We start from the raw sequence: 21,171 nt of genomic DNA on the forward strand, positions 1-21,171 counted from the left end.
AAGCCTGCTCCTCCAGTATAATAGCTTTAGAAGTTGAGGCTTTAGGAGAAACGGCAGATAGCTTTGCTTCAACTGCTGCACCAACTTTAATCATGGCTCTTAAGCTCTCTACTAGAGAAGGAGTTTCTTCAGAGATCACTTTGTTAAATACATTTTGAGCATATAGTGACTTTTTGGAAGAAGCAGAGAGCCCTTTTTTTTTTTTTTTTTACAAAGAACATTTCCTCTTATGGGATGGCTCCCCCTTCATGCTTTCCCAACCCGGGCTGGAGGGCATGGAGGTGTCAGTGGCCTTGCATGTGGGTTCATTCTCTGTCTGTGAAGACATTCTCCCGAGAGGTAGACACGCTGCTCCACTGTAAAAGGGATGAACGCTTATGCATCAGCGTTCTCCCTTCTTATACTCCACTTCCTTGATCGGCGTGATGACGACGTTATAACGCAGGCGTCGGGTTCAGTTGGCGCCAACATCACACCGCAATGCCCTGGAAACTGCAGGAGCACTCCCCGCCCAAGGGAACGCCCCCAGCCACTGCACCATACGGTGACCGACCTGAAGAGAAGCCCAGGGTAGCCAGCACACGTTGGAATTATACCAAGAGGAGGGAAGAGCGATTTACATTGCTCCACGACCCCCCTCCTCCTGCAGCGGCCCTCTGGAAGAACCGGGAAAACAAACCCTGCGCTCCGCAAGCTGATCCACCACATGCCTTGAAAGGGACAGGAAACAACTGGAGAAGGTAAGAGGGAGGGGGCCTTTTATTGGCTGATCTCACAGTTGTTTCCTATCCCTAGAAAGGCAGGGTTCCCTCCAGGTGGTGCAGTTGTGGAGGCGTTGGGAAAAAATGTTTATAAAGTTATAAAATTAATTAAATGTACCCGAAAATAGAGCCATTAAAGTGTTTTTGCGAGATATTTTTATTGATGACCTATACTCGGGATAGGTCATCATTATCAGATCGTCAGGGGTCAGACACCTGGCACCCCACCAATCAGCTGGTTGAAGAGAAGGCGCATGCTGTGCCAGCGCTGCCTTCCATTCATTGTTTACCTGCTCGCAGTCGACATTGCAGCAGTGAGCAGGTGTAATTACAAGAAGCAATCTAATTTACTTCTATGGGACAGCCCTTCCTATTCAAGTGTATAGGAACAAGCTGTCCCATAAAAGTGAATGGGATTACTTCTTGTAATTACACCTGCTCACTGTTGCGATGTCGACGGCGAGCAGGTAAACAATGAAGGGAAGGTTGCACTGGCACGACCCTCGGCCTTCTCTTCAACCAGCTGATCAGCGAGGGTGCCAGGTTTTGGACCCCACTGATCTGATATTGATTACCTATCCTGATAAGTCATCAATAAAAATATCTCAGAAAACCCCTTTAACCACCTCCCGACCGCCTAACACAGGTATACGTCCTGCGGGCGGCCGGGTTATTCCTTCTTGATGCATCGATGCGTCATCTCGCGAGACGCAAGATGACGCGCATATCCGGCCCACACATGCGCAACCACAAGCCATATAACACATTATATTTATAAATCTAATGTGTTAAATGGCTTCTGTGCTCTCTGCTGGGTCCTTTTCGTCGGTTGGTCCCAGCAGAGAGCACAGATCACAGTGAGTACACCAAGCACTACATATTTAGCCCCTTGATCACCCCTGTCAATCACCAGTGAAAGGGAAAAAAGTGATCAGTGTAAACTGTCACTTTTTTTTTTCACCAGTATTGACCGTTAGGTTTAGTTTAGTTTAGGCCCCTTTGGTAGGTAGTTAGCTTCAGTTAGTGCCCAGCCCATCGCACCGCAGTCACCGATTCGCGTATCGCTAATCAGCATTGGTACTTTATAGTATCTGTAAGTGATCAGAACTGATCACAGTCAGATCTATAATAGTATTAGTGTCACTTTAGCTCGCCCTCCACCCAAAACGCAGGCCCGATCGGTCGCCCACACGTGCGTTCACCCACGCCCGCCCCGCCGCAGTGACAAAAATTGTATTTTATTTTTATCACTGCACAATCACTACACAAGCGCTGCGGCAATAAAAAAAAAATCTGTTTTGATATTTTTTATCAATCGCAGCGGCTTCCTGTACTTCGCTTTTTTTTTTTGTTTGTTTGTTTGTTTTTGGCAGAGATTTTTTCATCCACATTGATCGATGCGAATGAAGAAATCTGTGCTGTTCATTTTTTCTTTCAGCCCAGAGGCTGAACAGAAAAATAAATAAAAAATCTCATTATCCGTATGCTCAATATAAGGAGAATAGCAGAAACTCCTAATGCTGGCCATACATATAATGATTGCGGAGACCCTCAAATGCCAGGGCAGTACAAACACCCCACAAATGACCCCATTTTGGAAAGAAGACACCCCAAGGTATTCGCTGAGGGGCATATTGAGTCCATGAAAGATTGAACTTTTTGTCACAAATTACCAGAAAAGGAAGACTTTGTGAGAAAAAAAAAAAATCATGTATTTTTACATATACCCGTGCTGAGGGAGAGAAATCTCTGTAAATTGACAACTTTGTATTAAAAAAAAAAAAATGTAAAAAGTTGTCATTTACAGAGATATTTTTCTCACACAGTATGGATATATGTAAAAATATACCCCAAAACACATTGCCCTACTTCTGAGTACGGCGATACCACATGTGTGACACTTTTTTGCAGCCTAGGTGCGCAAAGGGGCCCAATTCCAATGAGTACTTTTAGGATTTCACAGGGCATTTTTACGCATGGATTCCAAACTACTTCTCAAGCTTTAGGGCCCCTAAAATGCAAGGGCAGTATAAATACCCCACAAGTGACCCCATTTTAGAAAGAAGACACCCCAAGGTATTCCGTGAGGGGTATGGTGAGTTCATGTAAAATTTTATTTTTTGTCACAAGTTAGTGGAATATGAGACTTTGTAAGAAAAAAAATATATAATTCAATTTCCGCTAACTTGTGACAAAAAATTAAAAACTTCCATGAACTCACTATGCCCATCAGCGAATACCTTAGGGTGTCTACTTTCCGAAATGGGGTCATTTGTGGGGTGTTTCTACTGTCTGGGCATTGTAGAACCTCAGGAAACATGACAGGTGCTCAGAAAGTCAAAGTGCGTAAATTAATTTTTTTGCACCATAGTTTGTAAACGCTATAACTTTTACACAAACCAATAAATACACTTATTGCATTTTTTTTTTTTTTTTAGCAAAGACATGTAGAACAATAAATTTTGAGAAAAATGGATATACAAATGTTGTTTTATTTAAAAAAATTTAAATAGAAAGTGAAAAATGTAATTTTTTTCACAAAAATTTTGGTCAATTTTAATTATTATCAAAAAAAGTAAAAATGTCAGCTCCAATGAAATACCACCAAATGAAAGCTCTATTAGTGAGAAGAAAAGGAGGTAAAATTCATTTGGGTGGTAAGTTGTATGACCGAGCAATAAACCGTGAAAGTAGTGTAGTGCAGAATTGTAAAAAGTGGTCTTGTCATTAAGGGGGTTTAAGCTAGGGGGGGCTGAGGTGGTTAAAATTCAACTCATCCAGCAAAAAAAAAAAAAAAAAAAAAAAAAAAAAAAATTTAAACGGCTACGCCAATAGAAAAGTAAAAAAATAAATATGGCTTTTGAAATGCAGAAAGGAAAAATTGAAAATCAATAAATTTAAAAAAAACACTGAAAGTAACCATTAGTTGCTTAGAGGCAAATTTAATAATTAGGATCAATATGGTGGCATTTTCAGTTACTTTAACTTTTCAAAACGGCCTCTACAACAAAACAAAGAAGTCATAGGTTTTCCCAAATTGACAAATGACTAAATACCTTTTTAAGTGAAGTTGGTTTTTTAGCTTTGGGCACCTCTCTCTGTTTTCCCTTCTTGACAAGCGGGGCACTGGAATCGAGGGGGTTGTGAGGCGCCAAACCCTGTTTTGATTGTGGGTGCTTTACTACAGCAGCTGAATCTCTGGATTTCACATGGACGCCACTCCCAACTGATATAAATAAAAAAAGCAATCATGATTTTACAGTTTATTCCAACATGGTCCATGTAGTAGTGGTCCATGAGTAACTTAGTATATACACTGTATTGGTTAATAGCATACTGTTCACAAGTTTAAGCTGCATTCACAATTCAATGGATGCGCAAGACGAAGCTGCAAATGCCTCCCCCTCCTACAGCCTCAGATGACTCACAAGGGATAAGGATACAGTATCTCACAAAAATGAGTCCACTCCAGGCCTCGCCATGGTCAACCAAAGAAGTTGAGTGCGAGTTCTCAGCATTATATCCAGAGGTTGTATGAGTGCTGGCAGTATTGCTCCAGAGGTTACAGGGGTGGGGGTGGAGGGTCAGCCTGTCAGTGCTCAGACTATACACCACACACTGCATCAAACTGGTCTGCATGGACGTCGTCCCAGAAGGAAGAATATTCTTAAAATGATGCACAAGAAAAGCAGACTAAGTACATGGATTACTGGAACCATGTCCTGAGGTTTGATGAGACCAAGATAAACCGATTTGGTTCAGATAGTGTCAAGCATTTGTGGCAGCAACCATGTGAGGAGTACAAAGACAAGTGTGTCTTGCCTACTGTCAAGCATTGTGGTGGTTTGGGGCTGCATGAGGACTGCCATATGTGGGGAGCTACAGTTCATTGAGGGAACCATGAATGCCAACATGTACTGTGACATAATGAAGCAGAGCATGATCCCCTCCCTTCAGAAACTGGGCCACAGGGCAAAATGCCAACATAATAACGACTCCAAACACACCTCCAAGATGACCACTGCCTTGCTAAAGAAACTGAGGGTAAATGTGCTGGATGGGCCAAGCAGGTCTCCAGACCTAAACCCTATCTGTGGAGCATACTCAAACAGGTCTCTAACATCCACCAGCTCCATGATGTTGTCATAGAGAAGGATTCCAGTGGCAACCTGTGAAGCTCTAGTGAACTCCATGCCCAGGAGAGTTAAGGCAGTGCTGGAAAGTAATGGTGGCCACACAAAATATTGACACTTTGGCCATTTTCACTTAGGTGTGTACTTACTTTTGTTGCCAGTGGTTTGACATTAATGGCTGTGTGTTGAGGCCACACCAAATTTACACTGTTATACAAGCTGTACACCGACTACTTTACATTGTATCAGATTGTCATATCTTCAGTGTTGTCCCATGAAAAGATATAATACAATATTTACAAAAATGTGAGGGGTGTACTCACTTTTGTGAGATACTGTATAATACATGCATGCGTCTTGTGATAAAGATCCCATGTTGTATTTACATAGGACTTGCACATATATGTGTACATAGAAAGGAGGCCAAACCTCACACAGCATGAAGCAGACAGGCTCCCCTGACCCCAAGCAGAGTGCTTAACCTTATTGAAACTGAGGGCCCTGCCAAGATGGACCTAATACAATGAAACCAGGAGTTAAAGGGCATCTGTCAGTAGATTTTAATCTATAAAACTGGCTGACCTGTTACATGTGCACTTGGCAGCTAAAGGCATCTGTGTTGGTTCCATGTACATATGTGCCCGCATTGCCGAGAAAAATTATGTTTTAATATATGCAAATGACCCTCTAGGAGCAACAAGGGTGTTGCCGTTACTCCTAGAACTATAAACAAAAAAGACCCAAGACGGCCCAGGATGTATCAAAGTAATAAAGATTAATAGCCAAAGGCTAGGTATATGATCCTGTTTCTGGCCTAGATTTTAAAATATAACTTTTATTAAAGGGGTTGCCTGGGTTCAGAGCTGAACCCGGACATAACTCAATTTTCACCCCGGCAGCCCCCCCGACTTGAGCATCGGAGCAGCTCATGCTCTGATCAATCAAAGGGAACCTGTTATTAACTTTATGCTTACCTCACTGACAGACATGCTGATGTCAGCGGTGTGTCACTCATGAGCTACAAGTGATTGCTGAGAACCAGCATCATAATCATTACAGCCCAGGCCTTGAAGAGTCACATCTACCTGAGAAGAGTCCTGGTTATACATAATCTCCTGCTCTCCTACCCACCCGATGATGACTGGCAGTTCTCTCCTAGAGATGGGGAGAAAACCAGGTAGAAGCCTTCCAGTCATCAGCAGGTGGGCAGGAAGTCATGGAAAACCAGGACTCTTCTCAGGTGGCCGGGACTCTTTTCCAGGCCCAGTCTGCAATGATTGTGATGTTGGTTCTCAGAAACCACTTACTTGTAACTTATAAATGACCGACCGCTGAAATCAACTCATCTGTCTCTACTTTATACTGCTGTTAGTATGGGCAGCAGAAAGGCGATGACAGGTTCCCTTTAAATAAGGCTCTCTATTACCAAAAGGGGAGAGGAGTATAAACATGATGTGGTCAAGAGAGTGACCTCAGTATAAGTGTTTTCTTATAGAAAAGGAAGAATTGATCTGGTTGTTGTGAGGCATGACTAAGATGGCCACACCCTGAAGATTTCCTCCGGCCTACCAAGACGATTAAGGCTACTTTCACACTGCCGTTTGGTGCGGATCCGTCATGGATCTGCACAGATGGATCCGCACCGATAATACAACCGCTTGCATCTGTTCAGAACGGATCCGTTTGTATTATCTTTAACATTGACAAAAGGGATCCGTCTTGAACACCATTGAAAGTCAATGGGGGACGGATCCATTTTCTATTGTGCCAGATTGTGTCAGTGAAAATGGATCCATCCCCATTGACTTACATTGTGTGCCAGGACAGATCCGTTTGGTTCAGTTTCATCAGACGAACACCAAAACGCTGCAAGCAGAGTGTTGGTGTCCGCCTCCCAAGCGGAATGGAGATGGAATGGAGGCAAACTGATGCATTCTGAGCGGATCCTTTTCCATTCAGAATGCATTAGGGCAAAAGTGATCCATTTTGGACCGCTTGTAAGAGCCCTGAACGGTGAAAGTAGCCTAAGCTGATTCTCTGCAGTCGTGAACTTTACAAATGCTGAGAAGTCAAACTATTGTGGTGCATTTTATCAGACCTTGTTGGGTGCAGTCACTGGCAACAGCCTGGAAAGTTGTGAGTGCCAAATGACAAATGTGCACCCAATTAGGAGAAGCCCAGTCAGGTCACAATGCAAGACCAAGATCAACCTGTCAAATGTCAGCGACTTATCACTTTAACTTATAACCTTCAACGACCAACTGTGAGCGACAATTCATGCCGAAATCTCTATGGTATGGCCAGCTTTAGCTATATTGGCACTGTTCTGCAGGCAGAAAGGAGGAATAGGAGCTTGACAGCATTCACACCTTGCCAACTCAGTGTGTTTTTAATCAGATTTTGATAAAAATAACTTTAGATGGAGAACATTTATTGAAGACAGTTGGTACCCACATGATACTGGCACAGTGGTCTCTATCCTATTTATCTTAAAAGCAAGAAGTGGTCCGTGGAACATACACCCTATGTGTATACTAACTGAAAACACACATGTAGCAAACGTTAACGTGGCACCTAATATGTTAAAGGAACTTAAACATGAATGGCAGGTAGGCGTGGACACAGCTTCCGTCTGTCCACGCTAGACATGAGACCACTGCAGCCAATAAATAACCACACTGACGTGTGCAAGAATGGTACATCAAAAGGTGAATGGAGTTATCTTTTAATATACCCTCCTGTCTGACACCCCCTTATCTACACTACTGCAGCAAACTTTAAATTGACACAACAAAAGCCATTGAAAAGTCATTAAAGTGTGTTGCAGCTATTAACATGTTAAAGTGGTTGTCCATGTTCATAGCTGAACCCGGACATAAGCCCCCTTCACTCATTTACCATGTATGAGTGGAGCATCGGGGGATTTCTAGCGTCCATGCTCCCCCTCTCCCTGCATCACGCAGGACAAGGCCTGTTTGTTTACAGGCAGTGACGTACCCGGTGTTTTCTCAGTATGCTAGGCGGAGGCTTCTGCTCAGCAGTGTTCCCAGTGACATCACTGGCACTAATCTGCGGTCTTTAGCGCTGCCCTAGCTTGTAAAAGCGCTAAAGACCACCCATTTGTGCCGGTGATGTCACTGGGCTCACAGCTAGGCGGAAGTTTCCGCCTAGCATACCCATGTGAAGCCCAGTATGTCACCAGTAGCAAAGAAAAAAAGCCCTTGCCCTGCACGATGCAGCACAGGGCAAGGAGGAGCATCGGAGCAAGAAATGGTCCTATGCTCCACTCATACCTGGTAAATGAGTGGCGGGGAGCCTATGTCCAGTGTCAGCTCTGAACCTGGACAATCCCTTTAAGTGTCAAGTTTGCTCCAGATGTACAAATAATACAATATGGCGTGTAGAAGGCAGTAAAAGAGGTTGGCATCGCTTACCAGAAAAGACTAGTGGTTTAGCGATTTGCTTGCTTTTCTCTGTAGTTTGTCTCTGTTCCAATGCAGTCAGCATGCCTCCCAAATCTAGCTGCACTGGTTTCTTGCTCTTTTTGCGGCCACGTTTTTGATTTGCAGAGTCCTAAAAAGTTAAAACATACAAAGATTAATCATTTTTTTACATTTTGAAGGTCACCTTGGGAAAAAAAATAAAAAATAAAAAACATTTATTTACATATATTGGATCAATTTCTGTCCTAATATTTACTGTCACTCCTAAAATTCTGTTCCCTCTGTAAACTATTCCCTTTTGCCAATGCAAGAAGGCCTGGACCAAACTAAATGCACCCAATCTACACGTATTTTAAAATGAATGCCTGACATGGAGCCCTGATGATGTTCTTCTTGTAACAGTCCAATGTGGAAATGCGTTTCTGATGGTATATCCATATAACTGGAACCAAAGACTGATACTCATGAGAGACTTTCTAGAACATACATTTCAGCGACATGACTCTTCATGCACATTGGCTCGGGAGGTATACTCAATGTGCCACCAGTCAAATGCTGCTCACACTACTACTGTAAGAGCAGGCACTACTGCCAAGAAAAATCCAGCATCAAGTACACATGAAAATTTTGCTACAGATCCCCCGTGGATTAGCCACAGTGGAAAATATCTGCCACGTCTGGCCTTACTCTAGTAAAGAAACAACTGGTTAATGCTACAGTGTTATTCTCATCTTGTAAAGTGATGGTCTGATAGGAGATGTCACCACTTTATGACTGGTGATGGATTGCCAACTTTCAGAACAAAAGGGAGAATAAAGTGCTGATTTGGCACCACTCCCAGTCACCCACTTTGCAGTGAGCCCCATTGAAGTGAATGGGGGAAGCGCTGCAGTTTGCTGCACAGCTGGGGGTCAGGAGTGTTGCTTTGCAGGAAAAACTTTGCCGGGATGTATTGCTAAATTCTAGTGACACATCTTGACTATATGAGATGGGAATAAACCTCTACGGTGTTCTGCTACACAATATACTCCAGAGATGTATGTGTGTACTGAACACATCTCTGATACAGTAACCATACATCTCCGTGTCCATGAAAGGGATTTTCTGGGAATTAAAGATTAATGTTCTATCCTCAGAATAGGTCATCAATATTAAATTATGCGGTCAGAATCTCAACATCCCTGCTGATCAAGTCAATAGGTCATCAATATTTACTTTAATGCTAGTGTGGGGTAACGCTTAAAACAAAATAATAATTTTTTATTGAAATATAATTAAAAGTAGGTAGGAACAAAAAAAATAATAAAGTACCGATGTAAACGGCAGGAGAGCTGTGACCCCGGTGAGGAGGGAACAGGAGTTATGGGGAACCAAAAATAGCCCCCACTAGTCCATCATACGTGGAGCCCACCTGGCCAAATATGGCTCAGTCTAAGGACTCTTTGACACGGGCGTCACGTGTGAGGGCCGGATAAGATGCATATGCGTCGCGGGAAAATGCACAATTTTTTCGCGCAAGTGCAGAGCGTTTTAATGTGTTTTGCACGCACGTGAGAAAAATCTGCATGTTTGGTACCCAGACCCGAACTTCTTCACAGAAGTTCGGGTTTGGGATCGGTGTTGTGTAGATTTTCTTATTTTCCCTTATAACATTGTTTTAAGGGAAAATAATAGCATTCTTAGTACAGCATGCTTAGTAAAATGTCCATTGAGGGGTTAAAAATAACAAATTTAACTCCCCCCATCCACTTGGTCGCGTAGCGGATCTCCTCTTCTTTCTTCAGGACCTGGGTAAAGGACCTTTGATGACGTCACTGCGCCCATCACATGATGGCCCATCACATGATGGGCGCAGTGACGTCATCAAAGGTCCTTTACCCAGGTCCTGAAGAAAGAAGGGGAGATCCGCTACGCGACCAAGTGGATGGGGGGAGTTAAATTTGTTTATTATTTTTAACCCCTCCATCCCTAATTTACTTTGCATTCTGTATTAAGAATGCTATTATTTTCCCTTATAACCATTGGGTCCCCGTCCCGATCGTCACCTAGCAACCATGCGTGAAAAATCACACCGCATCCGCACTTGCTTGCGGATGCTTGTGATTTTCACGCAGCCCCATTCACTTCTATGGGGCCAACGGTACGTGAAAAACACACAATATAGAGCATGCTGCGATTTTCACGCAACGCACAAGTGATGGGTGAAAATCACAGCTCATGTGCACAGCCCCATAGAAATGAATGGGTCCGGGATTCAGTGCGGGTGCAATGCGTTCACCTCACGCATTGCACCCGCGCGGAAATCTCGCCCGTGTGAAAGAGGCCAAGGCTACTTTCACACTTGCGTTTTTCTTTTCCAGCATAGAGTTCCGTCCTAGGGGCTCAATACTGGAAAAGAACTGATCAGGCATATCCCCATGCATTCTGAATAGAGAGTAATCCATTCAGGATGCATCAGGATGTCTTCAGTTCAGTCTTTTTGACTGATCAGGCAAAAGTTAAAACCGCAGCATGCTACAGTTTTATCTCCGGCCAAAAAACGGAACACTTGCCTGAATGCCAGATCAGTCCTTCCAGTCTGCGCATGCACAGACCGAAAAAAGGGGGGAAAAAAAATAAATGTCGGATCCGTTTTTACGGATGACACCGGAAAGACGGATCCGGCATTTCAATGCATTTGAAGACGGATCAGGATCCTGACCAGTCTTACAAATGCTATCAGTTGGCATACGTTTTGACGGATCCGGCAGGCAGTTCCGGCGACGGATCACTCTGCCGCAAGTGTGAAAGTAGCCTAAGGCCTCTTTCACACAATCATATGGCTTTTTCAGTGTTTTGCGGTCCGTTTTTCACGGATCCGTTGTTCCGTTTTTGTTTCAGTTGTGTTTCTGTTCTGTTTTTCCGTATGGCATATACAGTAATTACATAGAAAAAATTGGCCTGGGCATAACATTTTTAATAGATGTTCCGCAAAAATGGAACGGATACGGAAGACATACGGATGCATTTACGTATGTGGTCAGTTTTTTTTTTTGCGGACCCAATGACTTGAATGGAGCCACGGAACATGATTTGCGGGCAATAATAGGACATGTTCTATCTTTCATCAGAACGGAAATGGAATGCATATGGAGTACATTCAGTTTTTTTTGCGGAACCATTGAAATGAATGGTTCCGTATACGTACCGTATACAGAACGCAAAAAACGGCCCGTAAACGGAAAGAAAACGGTTGTGTGAAAGAGGCCTAACTCCCTTGACCCCAATAGTGGTCAATTAGTGGGTGGTTCCCCTAATTCCTAAAAGCTAGAGCTCTATGAGGATAGGCTGGGGTCATGGGCAAAGCCTATAGGAGCATCTATTTTACAAGTCAGAGGGATATCGTTCCTGTCTTACAGTGTAGTATTAGTTAGCTCCATAAAACAATGGCTGACCCCAGCCTATCCTCACACAGCTGTAGCTGTTAGGAATTAGGGGAACCACCCACTAATTGACCACTATTGGGGTCATGGGAGTTAGGGCTCATGCATACAACCATTGTTGTTTTGCGGTCCGTTTTTCACAGATCTGTTCCGTATCTGAGGTTTTTTTTTCCCTCTGATTTAAGTCCTCTTCCGTTCCGTTATTCCACAAGACATATCCGTATGGTTTCCATATGCGGTCCATTTTTTGCGGATCGGAAACAGAAACAGTAACTTATTAATCACCAAACACATGAGCAATATGGGCTGGGCATAGCATTTCTACAGTATGGATCCGTAAAATACAGATATGTTCCGTGTGCGTTACGTATTTTTTGCGGACCCCCTGACTTGAATGGGGCCTCGGACCGTGATTTGCGGACAATAATAGGACATGCGCTACTTTTTTTGTGGAACGGAAATACGGAAACGGAATGCACGCGGAGTGCCTTCCGCTGTTTTTGCAGACCCATTGAAGTGAATGGTTCCGCATACGGTCCGCAAAAACGGAACGAAAGCGGAAAGAAAATACGTTCGTGTGCATGAGCCCTTAGACTGAGCCATATTTGGCCAGGTGGGCTCCACGTGTGATTGACTCGCATGGTGGACTAGTGGGGGCTATTTTTGGTACCCCATATCTCCTGTACCTCCTCACCAGGGTCACACTTACGGTGTGGGCGGTCCTTCTGCCCCCTTCCCCGGTTGAGTTATGTAGTTGATATCGGTGGTGACAGCTCTCCTGGAGTTTACATTGGTACTTTTTCTTTTGTTCCTACCTACTTTTAATTATATTTCAATAAAGAATTATTATTTTGTTTTAAGCGTTACCCCACACTAGCAGTGAATTTTTTTTTATTGTGGGACGCTCAAGTACCTATCGATATAGCTGTGAATTGCCATTAATATTTACTTCCCTTTAATTTCACATGGAATCTGTGAGAAAATAGTAGCAAACTCCATCAAATTCCTTATTAAGTCTGATGCACACAATCGTATTTTTGGCCCGTGGCATTTTTTTGTGGATTGCACACGGACCCAAATATTTCTACGAGTCTGCAAAAAAATAAAATAAAATAGGACAGCACACAAATGTCGTCATCCGTGTGCTGTCTGCAGCCGTGCGGCCGGGCCGCAAATGATAGAACCTGTCCTATTTTTGTCAGTTTTGCGGGCAAGAATAGGCTTTTTTATAGGGAGTCCCGCGAAAATTCCAGGATGCACATGGAGCACGTCTGTATTTTGCAGATCTGCGATTTGCAGGCCACAAAAAGGATACGGTTGTGTGCAAGAGGCTTTAGAGACATCCCCCTTAGAACTAGAACCACATATGGCAGCTCCATAATACATTTATTATGTAGAGAAAGTTAATACAAGGCATTTACTAATGTATTGTGATTATCCATATAGCTTCCTTTACTGGCTGGATTCATTTTTCCATCACATTATAAACTGCTCGATTCCATGGTTACGACCACCCTGCAATCCATCAGCGGTGGTCGTTCTTGCACACTATGGGAAAGAGCAGCAGCCTATGTGCGCTTTCCACGGTCACCATAGAGGCCGACATTTTTTACTATAGTGTGGAAGCACGACCACCGCTAATGAATTGCAGGGTGGTCATAACCATGGAAACAGGCAGTGTATAATCTGATGTAAAAATAAATTCAGCCAAAGGAAGCAATATGGAGAATCACAATACATTAGTAAGTGTCCTGTATTAACTTTCTTTACATGATAAATGCCATTTGCTGAAGTGAGACAACTCCTTTAAGGTGACTTGGGTCCAACCACAAATACGTGTAAACACATTTTACCCAAAATGCTAAAAGCATCATATTCATACATTAAATCCTTACCACTGACCCCCCAGGTCCCCAGCTGTGGCTAGAGAGGTTTTTATTTTCACACTTAACACCCGCAGAAGAGGAGACCAGGTCAGGGAATTCTTCATCATCCTGTGTGGAAGAGGTATTGTCGGTGAGTGGGGTTTCTGTTACTCAAAATAATAAACTCTACATACATGCAGATTATTTCATGAGATATATATATATATATATATATATATATATATATATATATATATATATATATATATATATATATAAAAAACAAAAAAACAAAACCAGCAGCACAAGACCAAAAAAAAGATGTGGGTGCAGAGATATCCTCAAAGCCGCAGGCTCAAACGGCTATAGATGAATATAGATAGCAAAAGGATGAGGCAGCACTCCAACTTCAGGTGAAAAACCGTGGATCCTTTATTCCCTTGTGCAACGTTTCAATCGCTCATTGATCAACGATTGAAACGTTGCACAAGGGAATAAAGGATCCACGGTTTTTCACCTGAAGTTGGAGTGCTGCCTCATCCTTTTGCTATCTATATATATATATATATATATATATATATATATATATATATATATATATATATATATATATATATATATATATTATAAAATCAGCCATACCTGAAATCTTGGGGGCTCTTGATATACAATATCTGGCACTTCACTGTTGCTACTTTTCTTTTTTTGTGTTCTTTTTTTTGTTGTTACCACTTTCTCAGTTTCCACTTTTTGAGATGTATTCGGTGTTGGAGACAGCTGCAAAAGTACATCAATGGTGTATTAGTTCTAACAACATGAATAAATGATGGCGGCCTTTTTTTTCCCCCTAACACTCACCTTTGCTGGAGCTAGTTTGTCAGGATTTATGCTTGAAGATGCCGACATACTGCCTAGTAGAACGTTATGGTATGTTTAGTGCCAATGGGATTGCCATTCTGGGCATGGCTTTACATTTTATCCATATGTTAATGAAAAATGTAAAACTTATTCCTACATGGAATATATATATATAGTATATGATGAGATGGGACGGAGGCTCCAAGCACATGGTCATAGTTGTCCGGTGTGCAGGCTAATGACGACATACATTTTCAACCTCAGGCTTTACGTATACAGGAGATGTGGCTACACAAACATGCTATTCACACTTGATGTCACATCCAGGGGACACTAGGGTTGTTTGTTCAATGTTTATTTTAGCAGGACATCCAGATATCAAGCCTCAAATTTATAGCTACACAGTTCTAATGTTGCACTGACATCAGTGCGTTACTGTTCACGCAAGACACTTTGCTGGTTTTAATCACTTCCTAATGGACCCATTCTCTACTGATGTGTTTTAACATAAAATAGAAATAGTTCAGTACATTTATGAAAACAGTCTAAAAAAACAAAACCAAACAGTCTTTGTTGCCGCTACTGCATGTAAAGTCGCTATCTGTGCTGCTTCAGTAAGCGCCGCTACTTGGAGCAATAGCACAATCGTGAGATTAGAAGAGCCAGGCAAGATGTCCAGCCCTGTTGATCTTTACTTTTGGCTAAGCTGATCTTTACTTTTGGCTAGTTCGGCTGTTTTGATGCAGATTTTTCAAGTTTATTTTACTTTGTAGCAAGAAAAAGTAAGTGAACCCTTAAAAATTACATGGATTTCTGTATTGATTACTAATAAAATGTGATGTGATTGTTTGTCTGCAATTGTGACTTTGATTTGTCTGCAATCTAACCAAAATAATAAAAGACAAACTGTTGTACCATCTTTTATAGAGTCCATCCAGTGCAGGAAGAAAAGAAAATTAACCTCACCCTTAGGGCTCATTCACACGGCCGTAGGTGGGCCGCTCCGTGCATTGGGGACCGCAATTTGCGGTCCTCAACGCACGGGCAACCTCTGTACGGCCGCTGGGATGAATCCAGACCCATTCAACTTAAATGGGTCTGCATTCGTCCATTCCGCAAAAAGATAGGACATGTTCTATGTTCTTGCGCAACAGAAGCACGGAACGAAACCCCACAGAAGCACTCCGTAGTGCTTCCGTAAGGTTCCGTTCCATGCTTCCGTTCCGCATCTCCGGTTTTGCTGACCCATTCAAGTGAATGGGTCCGCATCCGTGATGCGAAATGCACACGGAACAGTGTCCGTTTATTGCGGATCAGCATATGTGGCCTTAATGACATGTCCAAGAACCAATTGGCAAAAGATTTTCAAATCAAGGAGATAAGATTGGGAGTGTCTGTTTCACAAGTGATTTGGCCATTAAAGCCTGGTTACTGGCAAACCTGTTCTTCTCAGGAAAGACTAAGTGTGAACCATGCCTCAATGCAAACAACTTTCAGAAGACCCCAGAAAAATATGCAGGGAGCTGGAAAAGTCTACAAAAGCATTTGGTAAACACCTGGGTGTCCATTAAGTGACACTTTTTACTACTCTCCTTAGGACTGGTCGTCTTGTTAAGATAACTCCAAAAGCACAAAGGGCAATCCTAAAAGATGTGAGGAAAAGTGGGTAACAGCAATAGACCTACTGTAAATGCTATAAACTAGACATAGCTCAAAGGGTGACTCTAGCTGCTATGATGTCTACCACACACAGCACAAACAAAGAAGGTGATCCTACTCCCCTATCGCTCTGTAGCACACCTTTGGGATAAGCAGGAGCAGCACGAAGGAGATTATACAACAGTACTAAGCAGTGTAGCTGTGAATCCACCACTGGGTGGATTCACTAGAGCCTTCAGCAATGTCTCAGTGTGTATGTTTTCGCCTCCCTTGCCCTCTGACAGCTGCTTCTTCCTCCACTCTCTGTAGGCTTATGTGGACAGTATATAACCTGATCCCTTAGTGTGTCATAATATTTCTTATGTCATACTGTCTTGATATTGATTTTCCTTTGGTTTAATTCAATTCTGTATGTTAAGTTTCCTCTCTTTGAAAATCTCAATAAAAATATTATCACTAAAACAGATTTTAGCAGGAGTTGTGAGTCAATGTTCAGTGCAGGAAGCAAGGTGAAGAAGTGGCCCTTAAGTTGAAAAAGAGGCATATTTCTCTAATACGATATATTACAAAGTTTCCTTGTGCTATTGATTTATACGGCTTATTGAAAAAAAGAGGGCCAATGAGTGACATGTCTAAATAGGTTAGGTGGCACACCAATTTCAATATCGTGGAATGCAGGAGATGGTTCCCAATCAGAATAAGAAAAGAAAACTCCTGTAATCCAATGATTAACATGTGACTGTTAGTAGCAGTGGCAGCCTTACCGTATGGTAACCTGGTATTTTTGGAGCCCTGGTTTTGCTGGCGGCAGAAAAGGTAGTCTTTACGGAGGTAGGTGAGGAGATCACATTCTTTGGAGGTTGCTTTACTTTGCTAGCCCATGACAGAGTCTGAATAGGTCTTTCAGAAGACATCTGAGCCACATCTAGAAGTCAAAAATTTACAAAAGTTTCATAGATCGGTCAAGGTATTTTTAAATGCAAGGGGAGACATAGAGAAAGGCATCATTCACATCAACATATGCTCTGCTCTATATGAGCCCGAACATTGAGTCAATGAGGTCAAATAGGCAGCATTTTTATATACTGTATGTATTGGGCTCATGCTTTTCCAATAGAAGTGAAGAAGAGAAAAAAATCTAAGCCTTTTATTTTGAGCTGCATGTCAGCCCATACCTTCTTTGTATGAGGCTGGATATATCAGGATAGATGGTTTTGGTCCTAACTGATTTAGATAGGTTTCACTCCCTTCCTACATGAGCACATTAAATATTTATTATTTTGCTCCATTTTAAGCGTCCTTTTTCATTATATTTGCATGTTAGCCCATACTAATCTGGGACCAAGTAACACTGAAGCAGATAAATATGAATACAGGAGGAGCGTTCTTCTAAGGGTCCATTCACACGTCCGCATCCGTTCCGCAATTTTGCGGAACAGGTGTGGACCCATTCATTTTCAACGGGGCCGGAATGTGCTGTCCACATCCGCAAAAAATAGAACATGTCCTATTTTTGTGGACAAGAGAAGGCATTTTCTATGAGAGTGCCGACGATGTGCGGTCTGCAAAATGCGGAACACATTGCCGGTGTCTGTGTTTTGTGGATCCGCATTTTTCAGATCCGCAAAACACATACGGACATGTGAATGCACCATTAGCGCTATATTTCATCCCGTTTGAAGAGGGGGCTCTGACTGGAGAAATCATACGTGATCTTCCTCTCATTCTTTTTGTTAGGCTCTGCTTACACCTGCAGCAAAGCTTCATTTTTTGACCGATCCATTTTTAATAGATGGAAACAGAGGCCTAATGGATCTCAGTGATGAAGGGGCTGACTCCGCGCAAACCTTTTTTGTAGATCGTTAGACGAAACCATCAACGTCCAATCAGCAGGGCCATCCCACTGTAAGGCCTCTTTCACAGGTCTATATCCGGGATGATGTCCGTAACAAGATGGACAGTCTTTCATCCATGAAGGATCCATGTTTGGTCCATGTGTCCCTTTTTTGCCCTCCAGGGGTCATCCATGTTTCATAGGCACTGCTAGGCTGAAAATTAGTTTCCAGAGTACCTCCTACCAATGGTCTGTGAAAATCACTGACAGAACATGGATGTCATCAGTGTTGTGTCAGCGGTTTTTACAGACCCATAGACTACAATGAGCGTGTTGGGTCCACATCACTGACTAAAATAGTGTGTCTCCCTGATTTTATCACTGACCCTGGTCAGTAAAAAAATAAAATAAAAATCACTGATGTGCAAATAAACACATTAAAGTCTATGGGTACGTGTGCTGTCTGTTGTAAACATGGACAGCACACATCCACAAATCCTGACAAGTGTCAGCTACTTTCTGGCTACTGTTGACCAATGTGTCTGTAAGATGATTAGACGGCACTTACTAATATAGTCTGTGATATTCTGTGCCATATTTCATAAGATATGCCCCCTTGTTGGCCGAGGCCTTGGGGGACATTTATCAAAACTGGTGTAAAGGAAAACTGGCTTAGTTGCCCACAGCAACCAGATTCCATCTTTAATTTTTGAGAGATCCTGATTGGTTGCTATGGGCAACTAAACCAGTTTTCCTTTACAACAGTTTTGATAAATCTCCTCCTGTGTGCTGTCCACATGTATGTCTTGTCCATAAGATGGCGGCTGATGGAGGGTCATGTGACCAGAGCCTCCTCCATTCAAATACACTGCATGTGTGCTAAACTCCGAACAGTACAAGAGCAGATGGCAGGTGCAGGGTATTTGAATGGAGGAGGCTGGGTGGTTTGTCTGGTCACATGACCCTCCATCAGCAGCCATCTTATAGACAGGACCTACAGGTCGACCGCACAAAGACTTGGCCAACAAGAGGCTTAGGAAATATAGAAAATGGCACAGAATTTCAACAAAGGCTATATTAGTAAGTGACATATAGTCATTTTACATACACATTGGGCAACAGTAACCAGAAAACAGGTCAATTAGGTTCCCACATGGTCTGTCAGAGACTACAATGGTCTGACCATGCGGCCTCATATCAGAGCTGAGCAATGGATTCCAGAGGTTTGGGGTGTGGATTTATTTCATTCAGACAATATGGATTGCCTAGACTGGATACTAGTGTATGAAATGTAGGATAATGCACCATGTGGCGGTAATGCTGGGATTTTCTGCACTGGATTTCAACAGCGGCAAAGTAGAGAACATCCACTGGCTGCAGAATATGTCCACAATGAATCCGCAGATAACTTGACCTGCGGTGGCACGCGGATTTCTTGAGCAGATTTCACACTTTGTAATGCAGTGTGTGAAATCTGCAGCAAATGCGTGGAGAAACCCACATGTGACCCATGCAGATTTGATCACGGACTCGCTGCGGATTGGTAACTAAATTGTGCTGTGGATTTTCCATTACAAAATACATCCTGAAAACGGGCAAGATCAGGATGTTACTCCGTACGTTTCGCTCACTGTGGATGATTTATTTTTTTAACACCAGTGAAAAAAAACTGACAAAACATGGATGCCCTCTGTGTTCTCTTCGAGGTTTTCACGGACCCGTAGAATGGGTGTTTGGTCCACAAAGCAGTGCACATCTCCATTGTTTTTCCACTGCTCTACAGTCCAGGGAAAACTTGGATGTGGGAATAAACACACTAGAATCAATGGATTCCTGCGGAGAACCCAGCCAGCACTACATGACCGACCAATCTTTCCAGATGCAGCAAAATCTAATTATTAAGTTGTGTACACCGATGTCCTGCCTTAGGTGGTCCAACATCTAAACCAGCCCCTCCAGTCTTGACCGACACCCGACTAGCTGCCACAGTCACCACCATCTTCCTCAGGGTCTCCCAAATGTGCCAAGTCCTGTGACCACTTTGCGGCCCTGCCCGTGGACCACCTGAACGTGTTGAAGGAGGCTAGAGACGACTATGGTGGCGGGGGTGTCGATCAAGACTGCTTCATACTGTGTGAACGCCCACTTGACTCCTGACATGCCCTTAGCATAAGGTGTGCACTATGTCACACATGGATTTTTAGCAATTTTGCTCAAAATGGAGGAAAAAAAAAAAAAAGGGATGAACATGTTTGGAAACAGGTCATAAGACACACTGGCGATTTAGAGTGTAAAGCTCACTACTTTATCAGGGATGGGTGAAGAATGAGGCCTGGCATGGCCCAGACTCCCTAGTCACAGACATTCTGCCATATTTGGGGGATTCCAGCTCTAGTCTAGTTCATATTGGGCGACAGATACACTGCTTCTTCCGGGTGGCAGCGCCCCCTGGTGTTAGGCGCTTTTAGCACACCAAGTGCAGTACGTAGTACAATTGCAAATTGCATAAAGGCCGCCCAGGCAGACAGGTGTCAGAGCAGCAGTAAGTCACCCTGTATTTCCTCCACTGAAGAGACCCATGGCAGCTTGTATAGAAGGAGGCGCCCAGTACCTACCCCCGGGCTGCAGGGCAGCCATGTTCAGTGCTGGAAGCCAGGCGCCCGTTCACTAGCAGACGTCATCTGATACCCACATTCCCGGGAATTCTACAAACCGGAAAAACATGCATCATGTGCTGCGAGACAGTGACTGCCGTGACGTCAGCGTGGGCTGTAAACATTGACGGGGAGGAGGCGCGCCGTGCTGTCCGCACGCAGGCGGACATTTTGGCGAAGCCCACGGTATACTGCTTGACACTGTAGCTCCGGGAACATGGCAGCATAAGTGTCATGTTCCCTGCGACTGCTCCCCCTTATATTAATTTAAGACCACTATTGACACAGGTTGAACTTTATATTGAATGTATGAAGTCACTGGGGAAGATTTATCCAACTGGTGTAAGGGGAAACTGGCTTAGTTGCCCATAGCAACCAATCAGATTCCACGTTTCATTGTTTAGCGGTCCTTTGGGAAAATGAAAGGTGGAATCTAATTAGTTGCTATGGGTAACTAAGCCAGTTTTCCTTTACACCAGTTGTGTTCCCTAACAATTAGCTCATTGACTGCAGTTAGAGGAGGTCCATTGGCACACTCACAC

The 21,171-nt window shown here is 43.1% G+C and overlaps 1 protein-coding gene across 2 annotated transcripts in view; it reads right to left on the bottom strand.

The window, feature by feature from the left end:
* SECISBP2 (SECIS binding protein 2) overlaps positions 1-20,727 on the bottom strand; it is a 55,556-nt gene extending 34,829 nt beyond the window's left edge. For both annotated transcript variants that reach the window (XM_044273412.1, XM_044273406.1), the window contains exons 1-6: positions 20,591-20,727; positions 16,906-17,066; positions 14,267-14,401; positions 13,655-13,753; positions 8,329-8,467; positions 3,818-3,987 (exon numbers count right to left, since the gene is read on the bottom strand). In XM_044273412.1, the coding sequence (XP_044129347.1) occupies positions 3,818-3,987; positions 8,329-8,467; positions 13,655-13,753; positions 14,267-14,401; positions 16,906-17,066; positions 20,591-20,612 (726 nt within the window). In that variant the 5' untranslated portion in view covers positions 20,613-20,727. The remainder of the gene's footprint in view (positions 1-3,817; positions 3,988-8,328; positions 8,468-13,654; positions 13,754-14,266; positions 14,402-16,905; positions 17,067-20,590) is intronic.
* Positions 20,728-21,171: the final 444 nt, after the last annotated feature.

The sequence above is a fragment of the Bufo gargarizans genome, chromosome 1 (assembly GCF_014858855.1).
Source record: "Bufo gargarizans isolate SCDJY-AF-19 chromosome 1, ASM1485885v1, whole genome shotgun sequence".
NCBI classification, from domain to species: domain Eukaryota; kingdom Metazoa; phylum Chordata; class Amphibia; order Anura; family Bufonidae; genus Bufo; species Bufo gargarizans.